This window comes from Misgurnus anguillicaudatus, chromosome 21 (genome assembly GCF_027580225.2).
Source record: "Misgurnus anguillicaudatus chromosome 21, ASM2758022v2, whole genome shotgun sequence".
NCBI lineage: Eukaryota > Metazoa > Chordata > Actinopteri > Cypriniformes > Cobitidae > Misgurnus > Misgurnus anguillicaudatus.
Window position 1 is genome coordinate 1,416,341 of NC_073357.2, and position 25,437 is coordinate 1,441,777.

A 25,437-nucleotide genomic window follows, 5' to 3' on the forward strand; every position below is an offset into this window, starting at 1 on the left:
CATTTTAATGACAAATTCAATTTGTATCACTGGTAAAAAGTGGTCAGTAATATTGTTCTGGTAATGTCAAGTTGTCATGACCAGTTATGTTGTATTGGTTAATGTCAAGTTGTCATAATAAAGATATGTCAAACAATGTCATCTTTGCATTAAAAATTATATAATTAAACAAATGACACTTAACGACAGTTGTCATAAATGTGCATAAAATCTCCTTCATGTTCATAGCACTTGTCATGATGTTTCATGATTATGAAGGTGTCATGTCAGTCTTATGAACACCCTTTCAAGTAACGTGTTACCCAAAGGGTTTTCAAAAAAAAAGTAAAAAAGTATCCATTTAAAAATTGGACAATACCCCCTTCACCATTATATTTGATATTATGATATACAATAATTGAGGTATTTACTGTATATGTTACACCTCTCATATATCAGTTGGATTAACAGAAGAAATGATCATTGGATCTGAATGATTGACATCTATGTTGAGATGAGGGTTAAAATATGGACGTATGGTTTCATTGAATCTACACTGAGTGAATGTGTAAATATGTGACAGATCGTCCATATTGTAGAAGGAGATGAGAGCGTTCTCATAGTCGACAAACACTCCCACCTTCTTAGGTTTGGTGGAGAGATGCAGATGAACAGGATTTTCTTCAAAAGCTCCATACGTGTTTGGATCACAGAACACAATGACCCAATAACCCTCACTGGGTTTGTAGGAGCCTTTTCCTGTCCTGTTTGCATTTTCTCTCACTACACCCAGTTTCCAGCCCATTTTCTGTCCCACTTCCACTAACCAGAATGCTTTTCCAGTCGTGATCTGAAGCTTTCCCAAGACTCCACTCATAAATGGCCTGGACCTGCCCGGACTGTCGTGACTGTTTGCTTTACCTCTTACAGTTTTGCCATCTTGAGACACTTCCAGAGCTGGATGTGCAGTTTTTTCATCCAGAATCACATCCACTGTGGAAAGAGAAGAATCTCACTTGAAGCAAAGTTTGAGAGCTTCATAGACCAAAATAATGAGTCAGGAATGTATTATTTTTTTAAACTTACCTAAAAACCTCTGAATCCTTCTAATTTCTGTAAAAAAGTTAAACGAATCACAATCAGTGATATTTTCTTTAGTAACCCCCACTCAATACATCACTCCTGTCAATCATCATCATCTCTCACCAATAAAGTGAAGATTCTCCAGCTGAGTCCTAATAGAAGTCAAAACAGATGCGGTTATATTTCTCATCGAGCAAAAGTTTAGTTCAGTGTCAATAGAAACTCTCAGATCATCTCTGAATTCAGCAGGCACAGATGGATACGACTGAAAGAAGAACAAAAACATTAAATGACATGTATTAACAGTATTATAATTCACATGATATAATTGGACGGATCTGATCTGTCTGTTTCTTGGTGACATGAAATCCTGATTGGAAAAGAAGGAAACCAACCGAACATTTTGTCTCAAATGTAACTGTGCATTCAGACCGCCACCGGCGAGAGCGTCAAAGTGGCCGGAAGTCATTCATTTTCAACGAGAGCCGGCGGCGAGCTCTGGCGAGCAGCGGCGCGACATGTACAGCGTGAGCGTCGAGGAGAGTTGAAATCAGCTCAACTTTATGGTAATGAGATATGATGCGGTTCGGCGGCAACCAATCGGAAGGCGGAAACCTCCGCCTGAGAGGAGTTCAGAGAATGCATTCGAGCGTCAGAGCGTCCACTACATCTTTACTTTAGCGTCGTTGGCAGGGCAGCCAGAGCTTTTATTGACGCTCTCGCCGGTGGCGGTCTGAATGCACAGTAACTCGCTGTATATGAACTCAAATCAAACTCATAATCAAGCTGTAGTATGAATCACTGTCCTAATATTCAGTATAACTGAACTCTTTGTGTGAAAATGCTTTCAAGGGGCCATGGCACAAGACTTTTTTAAGATGTCAAATAAATCTTTGGTGTTCTTAGAGCACATATGTGAAGTTTTAGCTCATAATACTATATAAATCATTTATAATAGCCTGTTAAATTTGCCACTTTGTAGGTGTGTCCTTTAAAATGCAAATGAGCTGATGAAATTCAAACAGCTTATGAAATTGATCACAATGATGGTGGTTTGTTGCAATTAAAACTCAATTGTGCTTTTCTCTGCAATAAATGTCAGTGCTGTGGTTGGATAGTGCAGATTAAGGGGTGGTATTATTATAACAAGAGCTCCTTATGACATCATAAGGAGAGACAAATGTCAACTACCTATTTTTTCATGTGCTTGTAGAGAATGGTTTACCAAAATTTAGTTACTGGGTTGATCTTTTTCACATTTTCTAGGTTGATAGAAGCACTGGGGACCCAATTATAGCACTTAAACATGGATAAAGTTAGATTTTCATGCCATGACCCCTTTAATATACAAAATATAATATTACACTCTAAAAAATTTGCTGTAATTTTGCAGCTGGTTGCCAGTAACTTACTGTAGAAGATAAAGTCAAAAAATGTTTCATGTTCATTTAACTTTTAACAAAATGTTGCCAGTAAATAACATAAATGTAAAATTTACAGTAAGTTACTGGCAGCTAGTTGCCAGTAATACCCAACAATACTGTAATTTCTACAGACATTTTTTACAGTGTAGTGTCTGACCTGGAGAAAGAGGAAGTCGTCTTCTTCATTCTGATTTTGATTCAGATGGTTGATGAAGTTTTGATACTCTTCGAGGTCCTCCTGTATCTTCTGTGTCATCTCTTCCATCTCCTCCTTCAGACTCCTTATTCCATCCTCTAGAGGAGCATGCAGCTCCTTCTCAGCTTTCTTCACAACATGCATCACTGCAGCAAACACCTCAGTAATCTCTGTCTGCTCTCGGTTTAACTCAATCTACGAAGAGTAGAAGAGTGACTGATCATTCTGTGTGACTTTTTATCAGTGATGGTATTAACGACGTTATAAATAAATGGCGTTACTAACGGCGTTATTTTTTTTCAGTAACGAGTAATCAAATAAATTACTGTTTCCCCCGTGTTAAAGCCGTTACCGTTATTGACAATAAATGCTGCGCATTACTTTAATTAATCTCACTAAAGCGAGACCAGAGTAGGTTCTCTCATCCAGACAGGCAATGTTTGTCTCTAGTGTGTGTGTGTGTTGGGGGGCTGAGAGACACATAAATGATGATGATTGGTGTGTGTTAGAGGGGTGGGACAACCACATAACCGATGAGGATTGGCTTAATTTTCATGGTTAGCCAACCAGAGGCAGGCAGAGTTCATACGCAAACACATGCAGTCCGAGAAGTTCAGTGCAGTGTTGCCAACTTGGTGACTTTGTCACTAAGATTAGCAACTTTCTAAACCCCTTTAGCGAATTTATTTACAAAAAGCGACTAGGACAAATCTAGCAATCTTTTCTGGCGTGGTTGGAGACTGACGCGGAGAGCATGTATCACTCGCTCTTCTCAACGAGCAGCGGGTGATGCTGCTAGCCACTCACAGGCAGCCCGGTCCTCGCGCTGCAGTCCGCAATGACAGAGCAATGACAAGTACAACAAACTCAAAGGTAGCAGTCGCAAACACAAAGTAAGCACTATATTTCCATTGTTGAGGTGAAACGCAAGAATGTTTATGTTATGTGCAACTTATGCAGAGTAAGAAAGAGCCTCTTCACATCTGTAATTCTGATCTAATAAAGCACCTCACATCATCCCATGCTGCCACCCCTTGGGAAAATTAACCAGGGGTTTTTGTGGTAAAAGTGCAGTTACCATGTTTTTTTGGGGGGTATTGATTGCTATCAGTAAAACCATGGTTTTACTACAGTAACCATGGTGAATTATGGTTATTTTGTGGTAACCATGGTTTTACTGCAGTAATCATGTTTTTTTGTTTTAACTGTAGTAAAACCATGGTTAATTTTCGTGAGGGACAAAATTAGTGCTTTTTCTTTAGTGTCTAATTCATTCATTTAACAAATGTTATATTGGGGGCATCCAAGTAATTTGAAATATTTGAACTTTTTTTAAGTAATGCAATAGTTACTTTGCCTGGTAATTAGTTACTTTTATAATGATGTAACGCAGTTACTAACTCAGTTACTATTTTTGAGTAGTAACTAGTAACTATAACTAATTACTTTTTTAAAGTAACGTTGCCAACACTGCTTTTTATACATTAAGACTCAGACTGCTGTAAATATACTTCCCAAAGTCTATTTTTAATTATCATTTTTATGCCTTTAATAGGTGATTTTATTTAATTGACTGACACTGCATTACAAGGTATACATTTTATCAAAGTGATTTTTCTTTACGTGTGTATGTAATATGCTGGACTCTATGTGCAATGCTGTGGTCTATTGCCGCTTTTCCATTGCATAGTACCCCACGATTTGGGTCGGGTCAGCTTACCTTTGGGGGTTTTCCATTGGGTGCAGTACATAGTATCCAATACTTTTCTTGTTGCCCTCTCGGTTGGGGTTCCAAGCGAGCTGAGCTGATATCAAAATGTGACGCGAAAACACTGTTAGATCACTGATTGGCCTGAGAGAATCGTCACTACCAGCATCATCGCTGTACTAGACAGTTCAGGCTCGCTCGCAACTCAGCCTCAGTTGAACTGCTGACTAGGTTGTTGTCAACTTTTCTTTGTTGTCATGACAGCGCAGTCCGCACGCAGCAACGCAGGTGCATACCTTTTAGATGCACGCTTTCCAATTCGAAAATTGGAGAAAGAGACTGAGTCCGCCATCATCAATTAAAAAGAGAAGGTGTGGGTACAAGAAAGACTGGGAAAATAAATATTTGTGGCTGAAAGCTAAAGTCGTAAGTGGAAGTACATCTCTCAATTCATTGAATGTTCAGAATATTATGAATCTTTTTGTTTTTTAAATACACATTGGTTGGCATATTCATGAGCATACATCAGCAATTACACAAGTTTAGGGGAATAGGGCGTTATTAATATGCCATGTACACTGCAAAAAATTATTTTCAAGAAAAAAAATCTTAGGATTTTTGTCTTGTTTTCAGTAAAAATATCTAAAAATTCTTAAATTAAGATGCTTTTTCTTCAGGATCAAAACGACCCAAGAAAATAAGTCTAGTTTTTAGACCAAAAATAGTGATTTTGTGCATAAAACAAGGGGGAAAAATCTGCCAATGGGGTAGGCAAATTTTTCTTGAATTAAGAAAAATGTTCAAGATTTTTTTACTTATCCTATTGGCAGATCTTTTTGCTGGTTTTGTGCACAAAATCACTTAAATTTGATATTTTTGGTGTAAAAACTAGACTTATTTTCTTGGGTCATTTTACTCATCAAGAAAAAGCATCTTCATTTAAGAATTTTTAGATATTTTTACTAAAAACAAGACAAAAATACTTAAGATTTTTTTTCTAGAAAATATTTTTGTGCAATGTAAGGTGGTATGTGCTAGAAATAGGTTAGCCACTATCAATAAGTCGACCTGTGGGTTGGGTGCACCGCCAGGCCAGGGAGTGTCCCACATTGTCCCTTAGAAACATACCCCTTGTCCCCCCTTGGGCTTATTAGCAGGTGGTCACCCTAATGGGAACATATAGCATTCCAACGATGCTCTTACTTGTATGATGTCACAGCAGTAGGCAGCGCAAATATAACGACACGAGTATAATCCTTTCCACTCCGAAGTGTTACTAAACTCAATGGAAAAGCTAACCAAGTCAAAGTGGGGTGAGCTGACCCGACCTAAACCGTGGGGTACTATGCAATGGAAAAGCACCATCTGTGTAATGCTACATGAGGATGCAATATAATGTTAGTGTGTATATACTGTATTATAAACATACTATGCTAGGTTTATAATGACTAAATGTATTCATTCATGGAACCATTTCAGTTCATTCCATATTGCCAACAATATTCCAATGTTGGCAATTACTCTCAAATGTTATGTTTTGAATTATCTAAGGTGTTTAGATGAGATATTATGATACAAAGCGAAATGTAATTACACACTAAAAAATATTGGATTGTTTTTAACCCCGGGCTAGGTAACTATAGGACAGAACACATTTCTGGGTTTAAGTGACCCAAATAAATTTAATATTTTTTAGAGTGCATGTTTGAAGTTGTGTTTAAATCTAATTGGTCACGTGTGTGCATGCATGTGTATGAACGCCAAGCATGGCATCTTGCGTATTTATGTCAGGGTTTAGAGACTCAAGACACGAACCCAAATGCAGACAAAGGAATTTATTAAACAACAAGGTAAAACAGGAAAAACAAAACCCACGAGGGGGCAAAACAAGACAAGGGAAACATGACACTAAACTGACACTAAACTTAACAAAACTAACAATAAACTTTTCAAAACATAAAACAGGCAATGACTAAGACTTCGTTAAATTCTCACAGGAACCAACAGACGAACGTGCACAGAACAGCAAACACAAGGACAATAAATAGGGACAAAGTAAATTACATACACCTGGAAATCATTACAAGTAAGGGATTGGGGAAAAAGTGACAAGACCCGGAAAATGCGTGGTCAGAATAAACCAATACTAAAACCACGCATTTCCCACATCAGGGATGGGCAACTTCAGTCCTGGAGGGCCAGTGTCCTGCAGAGTTTAGCTCCAACCATAATTAAACATAACTGAAGCTGCCAATTAAAGGGCGATTTATAGTCGTGCGTAGGTTCTACGCCGTAGCTATGGCGTAGGCTATCCGTAGCCTGTGCGTAGCTCTGCGTAGCCTGACGCGCACCTCACAAAAAATTTAACAGCGCGTCAGATCTACGCGGACCGCAAGCGCTGTGATTGGTCCACCAGAACCCCTCCTGTCAGGTAAAAAAACTGCGTCATAGGTATTTCCGGGGCAAAACAAGACAAGGGAAACACGACACTAAACTGACACTAAACTTAACAAAACTAACAATAAACTTTTCAAAACATAAAACAGGCAATGACTAAGACTTCACTAAATTCTCACAGGAACCAACAGGATATGTGACAAGACGAACGTGCACAGAACAGCAAACACAAGGACAAAAAATAGGGACAAAGTAAATTACATACACCTGGAAATCATTACAAGTAAGCAGTGTTGGGTAAGTTACTGAAAATTAGTAATTAGTTACAGTTACTAGTTACCTCTTTTAAAAGTAACTGAATTACTCTACCAGTTACTGTATATCAAAAGTAATTAGTTACTTAGAAAAGTAACTTTTAAGTTACTTTTATGTCTGCTTTTTAAATGTAAATATGAACAGTACTGAACAGTCAAACAGTAAAATGATATGGATGGGCTATTTTACACGTAAGACTCTAATATATCACATACTGTAGGAGCCTATTTTGCTTTAGATTCAACCTTTGAATATTTTTGTTAGAAATTATCTTAATATGTAAACTTAGTTTATTTATGTATATCATTTAGACCATTTAGACAAATATTCTGCATGTTTACAAAAATATATAATGTGTTAAAATTGTGTAGTGTCAACATGTCATATTTTCTAAAATAAATTATCATTTTTCTGATTTCATTTATTTTAATAAGTTAGAAACGTCTCCGCTGTGTCCTACTTCGACTCGGCGCAGTAACACCCTCCCTCTCCCATTATGAGAGGGAGAAGGGGAGCGGACTTTTCAGGCTTTTTTTTCCAAAAGTGCTATTACGCCATAAAATATAGTTCCTCTTTTAGATCCGCTTAGAAAAGCGCTACGTTTTATTTTGTACCACCAAACTTGCTTGTATAACTACTCGTCTTAAATAGGAAAAACGTTGATGTGTTTGGTCACTTCTAACTTTATCTCTAAATGGTACCATTGAATGAATGGGGCTAAGCTAAATGCTATCGAAGCGTCGCAGCGGGCTCCAGCGCTTACGTGCACGCACACAGATGATAGAGGGATGTATCAACAATTCTTAGTTAAGGTAATAACATATTTTAATATTGAAAATGAGTAGACTATTCTTTTAACACGGGTGCACAGCGCAGTGTGAATATTTTAGTGGAAACAACAATCGCGGATCGTTCTCTTCCATGAAGCCGATGTAAACATCTAAGAATATATGAACATTTCTCAGATTTATTACTTTTGTGGACTACAAATGCAAGTTGATGATGTCATTCTGGGATTGCTTGGTGAAGATAATTTACAAACATGAGACCGGATGGATTATGACTTGCACACAATTTTTAAACAAAGGTATGTTGTCCCGTTTAGATTTTTCATGTTCATTCTAAATGCACTGTCAGCTATGATGAAGTGTAATGATTCATTGCGCCGCCAACCACGGTCCTGGGCCGTCAGATATGTCTTGTCTATTTTTTACAAAATAGAGTAACGCGAGTAACGAACTCATTTCAATTTCAGTAATTGTAGTTGCGTAACTTGATTTAAAAAAATACTTCATTACATGCTCGTTACTGCTAAAAGTAGTGGAATTACAGTAACGCGTTACTTTGTAAACATATCCATACTTACTAGATAGTTTCTGATTTTGTTCTCAAGGTAGTGAAGATTGTTTCTTCCCTGGCTGATCTTGCTTCCCAACTGTACAATATTCGTTTGATGTTTGGCCTGTACAAACACACACACACATGCACATAAAGCTTTTAGAATACATTAATAAATCCACAACTTTATACAATTACTGAGTTTCATTGATTTTTTACATATGAAAAGGTACGTCAACATGTTTGGTAAAAATTAAATGCTACACAATGCACAAGTTAGGGCTTAAAGAATTAGAGGCGGGACACACCAAAGCTTTTTTACACATCTGAAAAAACCTGGAGGACGTCAAATGCCAGCTGTTTTTTTCCGCTGAGCACCAGCTTTCTTCAGCTGAGCGCTTTGGTAGCTTTGATAGCTTTGATACTTGAGCTGTGAGCCGGTTGGTTGTTGTGATACTTGTCCCACTCCTCCTCTACTGTGATTGGACGGGCGTGTGAGAACTGACATTGACAAGCGGATATTGACGAACCAAAAGTTGAATCGCTTTCAATTCTCTGTTGTCAAAGTTGAATGTGGAGAAAACGCTGAGCGCAGGCTTTGAGCGCGGAAAGAAACCTTTAGCTGCTGGCTTATTTGAAAAACGCTGAGCTTCTATTGGAAACAATTGAAAACATGTGCCGGCCGTGGGGGTAAAAGCTTTGGTGTGCACGCCCCCCAAGTTATCTAGTCATAGACTTTTAGGAATTTGCCTTTTAAAAGTCATCATTTTTACACAGAAACGCTCTCATTAAACTTAATAATGTCCCTGAAAAGCAAATCCAGGGGCCAAATATTACCCACTGTATCAGGGATGAGCAACTTTGGTCCTGGAGGGCCGGTGTCCTGCAGAGTTTAGCTCCAGCTTGCCTCTGCACACCTGCCTAAAAGTTTCTAGCATGCCTAGTAAGACCTTAAATGGCTACTTCAGGTGTGTTAAATTATGGTTGGAGCTAAACTCTGCAGGACACCGGCCCAACGGGGCAAAAGTTGCCCATCCCTGCACTGTATTATTTTCTATGAAAGTTAAATACCTGTCTATTTTTTCTCTCTGTCTCCACAGTTATGACATCTACACCAGGTGTCACACATAAAGCACAGATGCAGCGTTTGTCTTGGGTAGAGTAGAGATCCAGGGGTCTGCCGTGTACACTGCACAATCTCTCACCCAAACCCTCCACTGGTTTTGCCAGTTTATGACACCTCAGCCTCTCCAAAGACTGATGCGGCCTCAGATGATGCTCACAGTATGAAAGTAAACAGGTCAAGCAGGATTTCACGGCTTTAAACATCTGGTTTTCCTCACAGTCGTCGCAGGGGATCTCACCACTTTTACCAGTGTAAAGCTTGAGGCACAAAGGACACTCCTGATCACTCATGTCTATGGGCGGATTCACACAGCTCTTGCAGAAGGCATGTGTACATCTTAAGATGACTGGATTTTCAAACAGCTTCGTGCAGATGGGGCACTGAAAGTGTTGAGTGATATGATCCACTGCAGCCATGGTGATGTGTCAGATGTTAAACCTGAAGGGTTAATTATTATTAATAATAATAATAATAATAATAATAATAATAATAATAATATATAATTATTGCTATGATAAGACTGTCCCTTTTATGTGAATTTTGTGAGCATTCATAAATGTAACATTTTGAGTGGTTGCTACAGTTTAGGGATGCACGATTTGGTATAAAAACTGATGCCATTTTCTGTAATATCTTTTTGGGTTTTGTTCTTGCTACTTAGTTTATGTTTATTGGTTCTTGTTTCAAAAATAGTTTTGTGTAAATGATGTTCTAACTGTAAGGTTTCAAGTTTTATAGATTATTGCATACTGCGATTGTCTTTAAATTACAGGTGGGTGCCTTAAGCTTAATAAAAATGTTCAGCAGCTTAAACAAACAAAATAAATAATAAACAAAACAAACTGGACTTAGAGGTGACAGGAAACGTAAACAAGTCAGTTTACATTGGTTTTAAAATAGCCTGATCTCACAAAATACGTGAAATAGTCACGCATTATTTTGCTCAGTTTTCGTGGCATTGTTAAGTATTTCCACCATTTTACGTGCCCATGCTACGCATTTCTTTTCCGTGTTAGTTTCACATATTGGTTACTCTGTTTTTCCTATTTTCTTACAAATGTTGCTTTGGTTTGGGGTTAGAACAACTTTCTGTTACATAAAATGACATCCTTACCCCAACCCAACTCTAACCCTAACGTCAGTCGACAATGGTTTTAACTTAATACTTAAAGTTTCATCCTAACGCAAACAGCAAATCTAACCCCAAATCGAAGCAACAATTGTTTAAAAATAGGAAAAATAGTTGAGTAACCAATAATAGATGAAACTGACACGGAAAAGAAATGCGTTGCATGGGCAAGTAAAATGGTGGGAAAATGTGACAATGCCACGAAAAACTGAGCAAAATAATGTGTGACTATTTCACGGACATTTATGAGATCAGGTTGCTTTAAAATATCTCAAGTTTGTCATACGGCTACCACATACATTAATAAAATCAATAAAACCTCAAGACCCTGATTTAGACAGGTTGACAGTTAAAGAGAGATACATACAGTAGGCTATAAACACTTTGTAATGACAACAGGGTAAAGGTGGAACTGCTGTAATATTTTTCAATGTTGACAGTCATGTGGTGGCCTTTATGAAAAAATGTCAATCCCACTTGCAACTCAATCTCAATGTTGTCCTCAAAGCACATACACTGTAAAAAGTGAAAAGTTGGATCAACTTATAAAGTTACTTTAAATGGTAACTTTTTCAACTTAAAATTTAACTGAACCATTTCAATTGAATAAAAGTCATTTTTTAAGAGCCAATTTTTCACTTTTTAAAGTGTAGAGCTAACCTACAACACAGACAATAACTCCACACTCCTATACCTACACACACTAATTTGGTCATATATGCCCTCCAGATGTCTGTTCTTTTGTGGCTTGTGGTGCCATAAAGGCACAAAATCACTCTCTTATTCTGGACCGTTCCCCGCTGGTAAAATGATCTGCCTAACAACCTTCAAACATCTACTGTAGACACATCTCTTTTGTTTACACCTGACCCTGCGTTGCTAGCACTTACTTTTCCTCCTATTCCATTCTTTCATAAGCTTTCCTTAAAAAAACAACATCCTGCTTTGTGTACTGTGTTAGGTTAACCGAGATAGGATTCAGAAGAGTTATGCACTGCTGCCCTATCGTTGATGTGACTGCTTTGCATTACCTACCTCATTCTTAAGTTGCTTTGGATAAAAGCCTCTGCGAAATGATTAAGTGTAAACGTAGGGCTTGAAAATTGACCCAGATTGATGTTTACAGTTAATTATTGTAAATAAAGTTATTATCTTAAAGTGCTATGCAGCAGGTTTTTAGCTCCCATATTGCATTTACAGTATTACATGTGCAGTGATTCATTGGCAGCAGTTTTATCTGCTTGTTTGCAGTTTTTATACAGTATAGTATTATAGTAAAAGTAATGCATTAGGGATCAGAAATGACACTTACCTTCTCAAATGTGTTTGACTCTCAGCAGTCTATGCAGTATCTGCTGTGTTTCTGTCATCAACATGATCGCTTCTGTTGTTAACTTTCCATTCTAAAGACAAAGGCCACACCCTTATTCAGTCATTTGCAAACTGGTTGCTTTGTATGAGAGGCTGTTTAGGCTGTTTGTTTGTACAAAAGCCTCAATATAAGTTACATACACGTAAAATAGTAGTAATATTATTCTATAAACATATTTAAGATCGACTTAAATTAAAATCCAGTCAGTGCAATATTATTATATTATCTGAACCACAGCTGTTCACTTTTATACTCAATTTTTTTCCTTTTACTATTAGTAAAGTAAGTTGTTTATAGACATATAGTCTTTGAAATTGTATGTTTTGATAAAGCACGACTAGTTTACTTTGTAGCTCCTATTTAGAATAGCAAGCGCAGCACATCTTGACCCAATTTCAGCATGTCAATAGCATGTAGGCCTGGCACACTCGATTCTTTTTAAGGATCCGGGTTATTGTGAGTCACTCACTAAAGTGATCTGGGTTGTGTGAGTCACTTGAGTCGATTTCTTATTTTTATTTATCAGTTAAATTAATTAAGTTACATCAGTTAAGTATTGCATACATTTTGATTCTGATTTACCCTTTAATCCAGAAATACAATCTATAGAATGTTTTAATTCAAGTTTAAAAACATTGAAAAGGGGTTTATTTTTCATAAACTTCGATACCACATCTGAAATAGTGAGTCTTCCTACTACGTTATGGTTAGAGACAATGGGTCAGAACCGGAGAGTCTCGAGTCTGCAATGTTTCCGGCAGATCTGCAAATCTGCAGTGTTTCCGGCTCTGACTCGAGAGACAGTTCGCACGGATCAGCCGGTTACGAGTTGAGAGATTCTCGAGTCAGAGCCAGAAACATTGCCGATTCGCACGTCTCTCGAGTCTGCAGTGTGTCCGGCTCGGAGTCGCAATGTGTCGCAATGTGTCCGGCTCTGTGAAGTAGTTCATTATAACATCGTTTAGGGCAGTGGTTCTCAAACTTTTTCAGCGTGTGGCCCCCTTTGTGTACGGTGCATTCCTTCGTGGCCCCCCCAAAGAAAATTTATGACAAAAAAACATTCTAAAACTTTACATTTTAATTAAACAAAACATTAAATTATACAAAGTAGTGCTGCCTTATTTATTTTTCTAGGTTTAATTTCACAGAATTCATGATAAATTAATGTATTTTATAAAAATGTCATAAAACTGGGGCCCCCCTGGCACCATTTCGCGGCCCCCCTGGGGGCCCCGGACCCCAGTTTGAGAACCACTGGTTTAGGGCACTGACATCGCCAGGATCGATCAGATTGAGGCCATCAAGATCATTAAGGCAGCTACTTCAGACCCTGTAGTTCTTGTAGTGGCGTTCCACTGATTATTATACAGTGCGTGGTGTGTTGTGTAATACACGGCTGTTCTAACAACAGCAATAAGAACCCCGGAGTTAGTTTTTATGCAATACCGACTGTCAGAAAACGTAAAGGGAAGGAGACAGGGGAGTTGAGCCAGCACAGGAAAGACTCCCCACAGCAAAGTCTATTCCCATCTTTTACCACAGGTAATGTTAGGGATATATGCCTCACAGCAAAGCCTGTTCCCATCATTTTATCACATGTATGCTAAGGTTACCTTACAGAAAAGTCTATACCCATAATTTTATCACATATGGATAGCTGTAAGCAATGGCTGAAACGGCTCTTTCCTCTTTCAAATAGAGGAGGCTGCCATAAATGGGGACAATTATTAAATTAGTATTAATAACTATATGAACGTATAGGTATGGCATTGATACTAGGTAGGGAATTAGTGCTTGTATGATACTGTGTTATTTCATATTGAAAGTTAGGTTAGTATTAGGTTGAGGGTGAACAGTCCCTTTTGTGTGGATTTCTTTTAGGTAAGCCATCATATCTACCTGACAGCACTCATCCTGATTGGGCCCCTTCATTGAAGCTGGCAGGAGAGACAGGGAAGGCTGAGAGAGCAACAGAGTTCACATGAAGAAAATGATGTGTAATGGCCAGGAACAACAGGGTGCTGCAGCAAAGAACACAGGCATCAAGTTCAGAGAATGTGGCACAGAAGCAAGACACCCCAGGGATGAACACTACAGAGGCATACAATGAGGTTATTGATGCCTATGAGACTGTTTAGGAAGATATGTGCACAGAAGTATGCTCCAAAATACAAGCTGATCACCAGAGACTGCTTACTGACAATATTACTCTGAATTGTCAGCTAGCTGCATATTGGCATGGGTTGGCGCTGTGATCTGCCACTAGCCTTCTTAAGAAGGGGGCTAATTATTGCAGGTGTGGTGCACAGCGAGGTGCATGGTTTTTGACAGTGACGCACGGCGTGCTGTAGGCAAAACTTTAAGTTGATTTATGTTGAGAGTTAAGTTGATTTGAGAAGTATTTTATTTTCCTTCATGTTAATAAATGGATTGGCATATCCGACTTTATTTTTGGACTTTTGAAAGTTTATTATAATTGCTTTAATTATTTTAAGCCAAGAGGAAACATTACATCGCAAACACGTGTGCAAAACGACTTAAATGTGCGCCAACAATTAGTCAAAAACCACCTCTGTATGAGGAAAAGACTGTTCTTGCTTTAAACGACACAGTCTTTGTGCTGTTTGCGCACCTGTTCTGAGAGATTGCAAGTTAAGCCAGTAGGGGGAGCCAAATAGGTGTAAAACCACTTGTTTAAAATCCCCCACCCTAATAGAGCTAACTGAGAGAGGTTTTTAGGAAGGTTCTAAGGCATTACAGACCCAAACAAAAAAATTTTGTCTACATGTCAAATCAAGAACAAGGATAAATACTCCGTTCAATCATTCTATGTCACCTTTAAAGTAAATAAGGACCGAAATAAAAGACATTTGGGTCAAAGAGTTTACAAAAGACAATTAATGTGTTTATGCTTTATTTCTGAATCTGATGCTTCTGTTCATGATGCTTTGAAATAACGTTTCTGGGTTCATGTTTTGAAAGAACTTTTCTTGGTTCATGATGTTTTGAAATAACGTTTCTGGGTTCATGATGTTTTGAAATAGTGTTTCTGGGTTCATGATGTTTTGAAATAACGTTTCTGGGTTCATGATGTTTTGAAATAACGTTTCTGGGTTCATGATGTTTTGAAATTATGTTGTATTCTGGGTAGTTGATTTAAAAACGAGTTAAAATAAATGAAAATCAACAAGGTAGTGAGGTAACTCATGAGGTGTCAGCTGACTTAAAAAAATGTTAATGAGGAAGAAGCCTCTGTGAGAACAAGGTCTATAAAACTTACACCAAAAGCACTGCTTTCTAAAATAAGTGACTTAGAAACACTGAGAAAATCCAAATTAAGTAAAGCTGCTAATATCAAAGAAACTGTTCAAGGTTTAATGCGTGAGTCTGGATATGAAACTGAAATTAAAGGTAGCTTCAGCAAATATCAAGCTTTGATTAACGATGCTTAAGTTGCACATAACCATCTGCTTGAGTTGCTACCTGTGGATGAAAAGGAAAAGCATGAAATCTGGTTCAAAGCAAAGCTTTTAAGTGTGAACGAGTTTTGCCAATGTGTGGAAAAGCATTTTAAGAGTGCAAATAATGAAACTACTGAAGATGTTAACCTTGAGGATGATATAAAGCCAACAGACAGTGTATCAAATGTTGGAACAAGATCATCATGCACTTAAAGCCGCACCAGTGCAAGATCAAGTAGATCAAGCAAAGCTGCATTTAAAGTTGCACAAGCAGAAGCCAAAAAAGCTGCACTTTTGACACGAGCATCAGCGCTAAAGAAGAAGCATGAGTTGGAAATGGAGGCGGAATCCATACGCAAAAGACTGGAACAAGTCGAAATGGATGCTGAGATTGAAGCCTCAGATGCAGAGTTGGCAATACTGCAAGCATTTTCAGATCAGAATAGAATGGGATCTTACTTTGAAGAGCAAAAATCTCAAGAAAGACCAGACATTCCTGATGTAAAGTTTGAAAAGTCTACCAGATTGATGAGAATCAAAGGCTTACCTGTTGCAAGATCCACTGAAAATGTTGCACATGCAGTGGATGACAATTCTACACAAAGGCAAAATGAAATATCTGAGCTGCTCATACAACAACACAAAGCTAGCCAACTGCCACCAAGACATGTGCCTGTTTTTGAAGGTGATCCACTGAAGTTCAAAATGTTTACCGCCAAAAGACCGCCAAAGACCTCCTACAGGAACACTTCGGTAATGAAATAAAGATCACGGCAGCATATATGGAAAAGGTTCTCAACTGGCCTGTGGTAAAGGCTGAAAGTCTTTCATTATTACAGGACTATGCATTATTTTTACGTGGATGCAGTAATGCAATGTCAGATTTAGAGGACATGAAAGAGCTGGACATGTCTGCCAATTTCAAAATCATTGTTTCGAAACTTCCTTTTAAATTGAGGGAAAAATTTAGAGGTTGTGCATGTGATATTTGGGAGAGACACAAACGCAGACCTAACTTTAATGATGTTGTACATTTTGTGTAATATCAGGTCAAAATCTTGTCTGAACCTATTTTTGGTGATATCCAAACTACTGAAAGAGAAACGTCTCGGTTACGGATGTAACCCTCGTTCCCTGAAGGAGGGAACGGAGACGTCACGTCCCAATTCGTCGGTCACGACGTGACGTCGTAGTGACCGACTGAAAGGGAACTTTAGTCACAGTCTTATGCGAAGCCGAAGCAATCCTGAATGACCGACCAATTACGAGAGTTTCTGAGGCTGCTAATGATCTAGAGCCATTGAGGCCTAACCACCTTCTTACTTTGAAAAGGAAACGAGTTTTGCCTTCAGGTCTGTTAGATCAAAGGGACCAGTACGTAAGATGAAGATGGAAACAGGCACAATATCTTTCAGATTTATTCTGGAAAAGGTGGACAAAAGATTATCTTGTTACTCTACAGGAAAGACAAAAGTGGAACAAAACAAAACGCAATCTCATGGAAGGAAATATAGTTTTAATTGCAGATGCTACAGCACCACGAAATTCTTGGATGATTGGTAGGGTTATTAAATTCTTTCCAGACAAATCGGGCATAGTCAGATCTGTACAAATCAAAACCAAAACCAACGTAATTGAAAGACCAATGACAAAATTAGGTTTATTGGTAGAACAATCAATGTAGAAGTAAAAAAACACACCAAAGAGGGGTTTATTTGTTTGTTTATTATTTTTATTGTTTTGTTGTATTAATATCTCCATACATGAATATATTTATTATTGTTATGTCTTGAAGTGCCATGAACAATTAGGGGCCGGTTGTGTTGGAGCCATTCTGCATACTGGCATGGGTTTGCGCTGTGATCTGCCACTAGCCTTCTTAAGACGGGGCTAATTATTGCAGGTGTGGCGCACAGCGAGGTGCATGGAATTTGACTGTGAGGCACGGCGTGCTGTAGGCAAAACTTTAAGTTAATTTGAGAAGAATTTTATTTTCCTTCATGTAAATAAATGGATTGGCATATCCGACTTTATTTTTGGACTTTTGAAAGTTTATTATAATTGCTTTCATTATTTTAAGCCAAGAGGAAACATTACGTCGCAAACACGCGTGCAAAACGACTTAAATGTGCGCCAACAGTTTGGCTACAGTAATGGTGCTCTATAATTTAATTAAAGGCTCCCTTACTCCGTTAAGCATTCAAACTTCACTAATCAAGTTTCAAAAACTTGTGTTGGTACTGACGAGACTCCACCACAACTTCCCAGAATAGGACCTTGCCTGGCATTTTACAGTCTACCGTGTCCAAAAACCTTTGTTTGTGTCATACATGTTTTGTATGTGAAACTTAGGAAGTTTATATTTTGGCCAAGGAGAGAAGAGCTTTGGAAGTCTATGTCAATAACCTTTCAACAACATTTTGGGTCAAGAGTGACAGAAATAATTGATTGTTTTGAAAAATTTTATAGAGAGGCCTTCAAGTTTGACAGCTTGCAGTCTCACTTGGCCTTCATATAAACACCATAACACTTCTTCCTCTCTAAGGCATGGGGATGGTGTACTACAGATAAACATGTCACCGAAAAATTAGGCTTACTCGCGAGCTACTTACCCCCAGTGATTTCATCTTGGCGGACAAAGGTTTTAATATACAAGAGAGTGTAGAGTTAAAATGTGCAAAAGTTGTAACACCCAATTATACTCAAGGAAAGCTACAGCTGTCTGCTCTTGAAGTTGAGGCCATCCGCAAAATCGTAGAAAAATGTAGAAAAAAGTGATATGATTGGTGCGCAATAAATATGGGATACTGTCAAAGAAGATACCCATCTCATGACACTGAGATAGCGGTTATCGATAAAATAACTACAGTGTGTTGTTGCCTTACCAACATGTGCTCCGCATTTGTACCTTTTGATTAGACGTCTGTGGTTGTAAAACGGGTTGTTAATACATGTAGGCTATAGTGTTATCTTAACATCTTAATCACAAAAGTCAGGTTCAGTTAGGGCTGGGTACCGAACGTCGATACTTTTATGGTATTGAATGAAAAACTTCGATAGCCTACTTTGAGTATCGAAAAATTATTTATCTTTCGATGCCAAATTTCAATTCCAAAAGCGGTTGTGTCTGTGAGCCTGTAATTGCGTGTAAAGACCTAAAGTGCTGGCGATTGACTGTCCACCACCACGTGACGGGAAGGATTTTTGAAAATACTCGCAGTCCACCTCGCAGTCACCCAACACAAGTGTAGAAAGGATGCAATATGAGAAGAAAGTCTTTGTGACAGTCTTACCAATAGAGTTAGCGCAAGTATGGCCATGTTGTCTCCGTGAAAGGCACGTCAACCAAAACAGCGCTTCTCCTAAAGTGACGAGGGGTTTCAATATAAAGGACACGCGCAGCCTGTGTCTCTGCTTGTTTCCCACAATAGTCTCGACAAGGTGTTTAAACTTGACCCACGCGCGCAGCTTGTGTCTCTCAATGCTTATGAAATACTTGAGCCTGTCTCTCCGCATCGCAAAGCCTTCATGCCCTCGTCTCACAAAATGGACGATGCGTTTAAACTTATTTTTTACAGTCTATGGTTTAAACTTGACGCACACGCGCAGCCCAAAGCCTGCCCCTTTATTTAAAACAAACTAAAATTCCATTTAACTGGTTTGCTAATTTCACTTGAATGAAATGACATTGAATGCATTTTCTACTCATTTTAAAAATCCCAAATGTATTTAATATTTTGATAATTATGAAGTTGAGTATTTACAAAAAACAAACATGCATACAAATCTTCCCCGTAAAACTCAGTCACCCATTTAAATATTTTGACTTTTTGTCAAAGTTGCAGCTATAATAAACCCAAAAATACTGTTAGTCCAAGCTAAATACTAAATAGCTAAATAGTCATCTTACATTTTAGCATTTAGGCAGACATTCGAAATGCTACCGAATTTCTTTTTTTTTCATATAGAATGACAAAATACAATGAACTGTGTGAATACAAATACACATACAAAATTATAATAAAAAACCTGTTACATCAGAATCCTCATGTCATGTGTCATACTGTACCATCACACTCTTCAGCTCTACACACCAAACAGTACCATTTGCTCCCGTTATTAGGCATACGTTTCATGTTCATAGATGGAACCATACAGTATATGAAGGCAGTCCTCACTGTGACATCGCACCACATGGTCACAAACTTTGTATGGTTGCTTGGACACGCAGATGATGTCTGATGGGATTGGTTTTTCTCTGCTTTCAGAGGGTTCTACTTCAGTCACTTCAGCAGTGTCAGTCAGCATTGCTGTTGGACATGGCCTTGAGAAAAGTTTGCCCACAAGCTCTGGGAGAAGGGCTTTGGAAAAAAGATCTGTAGATTTTGACTTGATTACTTCCAATATCTGGTTAAATCCTTTCTATGTGTACATCATTTTCTGACCATACAACAAAATCAGCAAACTCCTTATTGCATACAAGCATCTGTTTCTGGACCTGAAAATAGTAGGCATGTGAATGTTTGAGCTGTAATTTGCTGTTAGATGCCTCCAAACAGAATCTGCCATAAACACATTCTTTGAGGCTTATGCTATGTGCACAAAACGGACATTTAACCTCTACTACACCATCACCACAGCAGTCGCAATGTACCATCCCATCTGGTGTAGCACCTATGTGAGGCAGTTCTGGATTTATTACAAAGCCAATGGTCTCAGATCTGAAATTGGTGTGTGAATGCATTTGCTGACGATAACAAGTTAGTGCCTGTCATTCATGATCACACCCCCAAGTGGTTGCTTTACTTCTAAAAACACCATAACATTAAGTAACGATCGACACCAGACCCTGGAAACACTAGTGCTGCGTCCGAAACAGCCTACTACTTACTATATAGTATGCGAAAAGCAGTAGGCGAGGCCCGGGAGAGGAGTTATCCAACGAAGACGACGAGGCATGCGGTTGTTTTCGCGCTGAAATGACATGACGTGATGACGACGTATGTCACGTGATGTAGCAACATGGCGGATGTAGTACGTCCGAATCTCATTCATACTACCAGGATTCATACTATACAGTACCTACTGTTTTAACGCTAAGTAAGTAGGTACTTCATCTAATTCAGTACCTACTATACAGTATGCGGTTTCGGACGCAGCCTAGGTTTAAATACACAGGGTAATCAGGGAAAACAAGACACACCTGGGGAACAATCATCACACGGACCAATGAACAAAAGAACTACAAAGAACTACAGACATGGATGACACAGACATGACTTCAAACTAAGAGTACAAGACAGGGGTACACAGACAGAGTTCATTACAGTTTATTTGTTTTTTTATATATTAAACTATTTTTTATAACAGGAAAATTTTGCTTTAAAAGAAAACTGCTCCTATAAAACAGACAACACCCTGTTCACTGTGAAACTTTATATAATAATATAAAATTATTGTCATATATATGTAGTGAGGCATTTACTCAATATATTACACCTTTCACATTGTTGGATTAACAAAAGAAATTGTCATTATATCTGAATTATTGACATCTCTGTTGACGTGAGGATTAAAATATGGACGGATTGTTCCATTGAATCTACACTGAGTGAATGTGTAAATGTGTGACTGATCGTCCATATTGTAGAAGGAGATGAGATTATTCTCATAGTCGACAAACACTCCCACCTTCTTAGGTTTGGTGGAGAGATGCAGATGAATGGGATTTTCTTCAAAAGCTCCATACGTGTTTGGACCGCAGAACACAATGGTCCAGTAACCTTCACTGGGTTTGTAGAAGACTTTTCCTGTCCTGTTTGCATTTTCTCTCACTACGCCCAGTTCCCAGCCCGTTCTCTGTCCCACATCCACCAACCAGAATTCTCTTCCAGATGTGATCTGAGACCTTCCTAGGACTCCAGCCACCAGATCAGATCGCCTGGGGCTGATCGGGATGTTGTGAGCGTTTCCTCTGACTCTGACAGATTTGCCATCTTGAAACACTTCCAGAGCTGAATGTGCAGTTTCTTCATCAAGAGTCACATCCGCTATGGAAAGACAAGAATATCACTTAAGAAAAGTTTGAGAGCTTCATAAATCAATATAATGAATCAGGAATTGATTCTTACCTAAAAACCTCTGGATCCTTCTAATTTCTGTAAAAAAGTTAAAAGATTTTACTTAAAAGAAGTTACATGACACTATCAGTGATATTTAGATCAGTGAATTCGACACAATACATGACTACTGTCAATCATCATCTCTCACCAATAGAGTGAAGATTCTCCAGCTGAGTCCTAATAGAAGTCAAAACAGGTGCGGTTATATTTCTCATGGAGCCAAAGTTTAGTTCAGTGTCAATAGAAACTCTCAAATCATCTCTGAATTCAGCAGGCACAGATGGATTCGACTGAAAGAAGAACAAAAACAGTACATCATAACATGTATATACAGTACTATAATTCACATAATATGATTAGACTGATCTGATCTGTCTGTTGCTTGGTGAAATGAAATCCTGATTGTTTTAAACAAAAGGAAACCAACAGAAAATGTTGTCTTAAACGTAATGCCGAATTCAGACTGCATGATTTTCAAACTAGTTAGGTCACAGATTTTTTTCACACTGCGTGAATATCTGGGGTATAGCGTTCAGTCGCTGCTGTTTCCGACTGCACGATGGATCGGCGACAGGGGGTTTCACACTGCATGAATTTACCATAGGAAGAATCACCAACAACTTTGTCCCAGTACGCAAACTACGTCTCACAACCAAACGCATGTGAAAAGTGAGGCAATGGAAACAACGCTAGGTCACGCGTACAAGACTGGAGTTCTCGCGTGACCCTGCGGATTATTATTAAAAATGGTAGCCCGCAAGAAGCTTACCATACAAATTGCATGTTTTTGCATGACACATGATGCACACACCATCTCTCAAAGTGCACAACACATATTTTGAAATGACGAACCACACACATGACAAGCTACATACATGATGTGACGAACTTCACATCGTGCGCTTCAAGAAAAGTAGTCACCAGCTGCCACTGGTTTGGAGAGACTCCTCCCCGAACTTCCAGCTGCCCTGTATGTTGCTCTCTCATTGGTTGTAGGTCATCATCAATGTTATTTTCAGTCAAAACACATTTCACACGGCATGATTTTGAACAACCGACAGGTCCAGATATTTAGCATGCCAAATATCTCACCGGTGTCAGCGACTCGTCTGCAATTCTCTCTGATCACGTCTTTGATAATTTACACTGTGTGATTTCGTGCACGAGCATCGATTTGCCTGTGATTTCGGGCATTTGTCTGCGATTTCTCAAAACCTGACGGTGAGTCAAAATCAGGGCTAAAATCGTGCAGTAGAGTAAACTCTGCATAACTCTGTATATGAGCTCAAAGCTGTTATGTGAAAAAACTCATAATCAAGCTCTAGTATGAATCAATGTCCTGATATTCAGTATAACAGCTCTCTCTTGTGTAAAAATGCTTGAATATACAGTACACACTATTATTGTCTGACCTGAAGAAAGATGATGTCGTCGTCTTCATTCTGAGTTTGAGTCAGATGATTGATGGTTTCTTTATGCTGTACAATGTTTCTTAGTATCTATTGTGTCGTATCTTCCATCTCTCTCTACATACTCTTTCTTCTATCCTCTAGAGTAGCAAGCAGCTCCTTCTCAGCTCTCCTCACAGCATTCATCACTGCAGCAAACACCTCCCTCATCTTTGTCTGCTCTCTGTTTATCTCAGCCTGTGAAGAGTAGAGGAATGACTGATCATTCTCTGTGACTTTATGTAGACTCTAGTTCAGATGAGACAGCTAGCAGCTTTCAGAGCTTGTTTACTGATCTATGACAGTGAAATACCCTAGCAGTTTTACTGCAAAACTATTACTATACTATATTACTATAGCTTTAACTATAAAGGTGACAACATGCAATCATAGAAATAACTACATACAGTATGTTCTCTTTAAGGGCGGTTTACATTTTGCATCTTTTGGCGCTAATATGCTATTATAAATGTAGCCAGGCGGCAACCACGCTCAAAAAGAAAGTGATGTGGTCGCATCGCTCTTTTCTCCAGGTGCATTGGCACCACAGTGAGTTAAAAATATTTCAACTTTTTACATCTGCACCACATGATGTGACAAGAACCAACCACTCAGCTGCACCCTTTACATATTACCATTGGGCCATGTAAACATTGGATCATTCTATATTAACTCAAGATGGAGAAACAGCTGATCATAGCTGTACAAGAATACACAGAACGAATGAATTTTCATTTTTGACGCAAATAGAAAAAACAATGTATGGTGGGGAGTGCGGCTCAATGTTGGTTAGAAAGTCACACGTAGGGTGGCCATTTGTGCCAGTTCCGCCGGACACGTCCCGAACATGTTTTCGGGTTCGTTCTCCGGAAGTCGCTTTGGTCGACCGCATACGTCATCAAGGTTTAATATTTCGGGTTTAATTTCAGAAAAGCAACCGTTACATTTCAAGGTAAGAATGAAACTAAAATTATTGTATGTCTTAAAAGAAATAAATCTTAATTTTCTAATGTATTTTAACTGAAATGTGAAAACCTTGATGACGTATGCGGTCGAGCAACGCGACTTCCGGAGAACGAACCCGAAAACATGTTCGGGACGTGTCCGGCGGAACTGGCACGAATGGCCACCCTAGTCACACGCCACCAGAGCGCAATGGCGCAAGTGAGTTGGAAAGGACGAAAAGCGGCACGGGTTTAGACACAAAATGGAACCGTACCTACAGACACGTTCTCATCCATATTTCGCTGTATAGTATCTGTACAGATATACTGACCTGATGTTTTGTCACTATGTTCTGAAAATCCTCAAGTTGGTTTTCTCTCTGACTGATTATGGTTTCCAATCTTTCAATAGTATTTTGCTGTTCGGCATGTAGAAACACACACAGAGCTGTCAGAATACACGAATACCAAACTCAAACATAATTTTTAAATGATTTAACCAGATTTACATAAAGTTACATTACTTCTGTGTTTAATGTTTATTAGATTTTACAGGTAATATAATTTCATGCATTGAGAATATTTGCAATTAAAAGGTTCAACAAAGATGCTTAGAAAGCATAAAAATTAAAAGAATGTAGGCAGAATTATGCTTTTTTTATATTATTATGGTTAAAATATGGTTAAAAATTAAATCCAGGAGGCCTTATATTACCCACTGTATTATTTTCTATGAAAGTTTGTTACCTCCCTCCTCCGTCTCTCTCTTTCCACAGGTATGAACTCTAGACCAGGTGTCACACATAAGGCACAGATGCAGCGTTCGTCTCGGGTAGAGTAGAGATCCAGGGGTCTGCCGTGGACACTGCACAATCTTTCATCCCATCTCTCCACTGGTTTTACCAGTTTATGACCCCTCAGCCTCTTCAAAAACTGATGCGGCCTCAGATGACCCTCACAGTATGAAAGTAAACAGGTCAAGCAGGATTTCACAGCTCTGAAAGGCCGGCTTTCCTCACAGATGTTGCAGGGGATCTCACCTCTTTGACCAGTGTAGAGTTGCAGGTCAACCATCTGTGCCCGCTGAAGAACCTCAAGACTCATGTTTACGTGCTGATCCAAACAGCTCTGGATTTACAGATTGGGCACTAAAGTTGGTGAAAGATTGGGATTGTGTCAACAGTTAAACCTGATGATTTTAATCATCATGATCATGATCACTGGGAAATCAAAACATACTAGTTATATTGAATGTTTGTTTATTCGGTTACTAAACATAGAACAAAATATATGTAGAGAAATATATGTAACAGTATGTTTTATACTGTACTATAAAACATACTGTTAAGTTTTATGATTCTCCTCTTTAGTTCAAAACGACTTTTACACAATGCT

General features: G+C 38.6%; 2 protein-coding genes across 2 annotated transcripts; both read right to left on the reverse strand.

Annotated features, from left to right (window-relative positions):
* LOC129413213 (erythroid membrane-associated protein-like) lies at positions 1-24,926 on the reverse strand. Its single transcript, XM_073859669.1, has 6 exons — positions 24,790-24,926; positions 24,375-24,461; positions 23,063-23,296; positions 21,799-21,940; positions 1,066-1,092; positions 1-972 (listed from the first exon to the last, which is right to left on the reverse strand). Exons 4-6 carry the CDS (start codon positions 21,863-21,865, stop codon positions 428-430), a joined length of 639 nt encoding a protein of 212 aa, XP_073715770.1. The 5' UTR covers positions 21,866-21,940; positions 23,063-23,296; positions 24,375-24,461; positions 24,790-24,926; the 3' UTR covers positions 1-427.
* On the reverse strand, positions 20,456-21,791 carry LOC141352959 (butyrophilin subfamily 1 member A1-like). The gene is made up of 3 exons (XM_073859200.1): positions 21,779-21,791; positions 21,660-21,686; positions 20,456-21,578 (listed from the first exon to the last, which is right to left on the reverse strand). The coding sequence occupies exons 1-3, from the start codon at positions 21,789-21,791 to the stop codon at positions 21,031-21,033; spliced, it is 588 nt and encodes a 195-aa protein (XP_073715301.1). The 3' UTR covers positions 20,456-21,030.
* Positions 24,927-25,437: the final 511 nt, after the last annotated feature.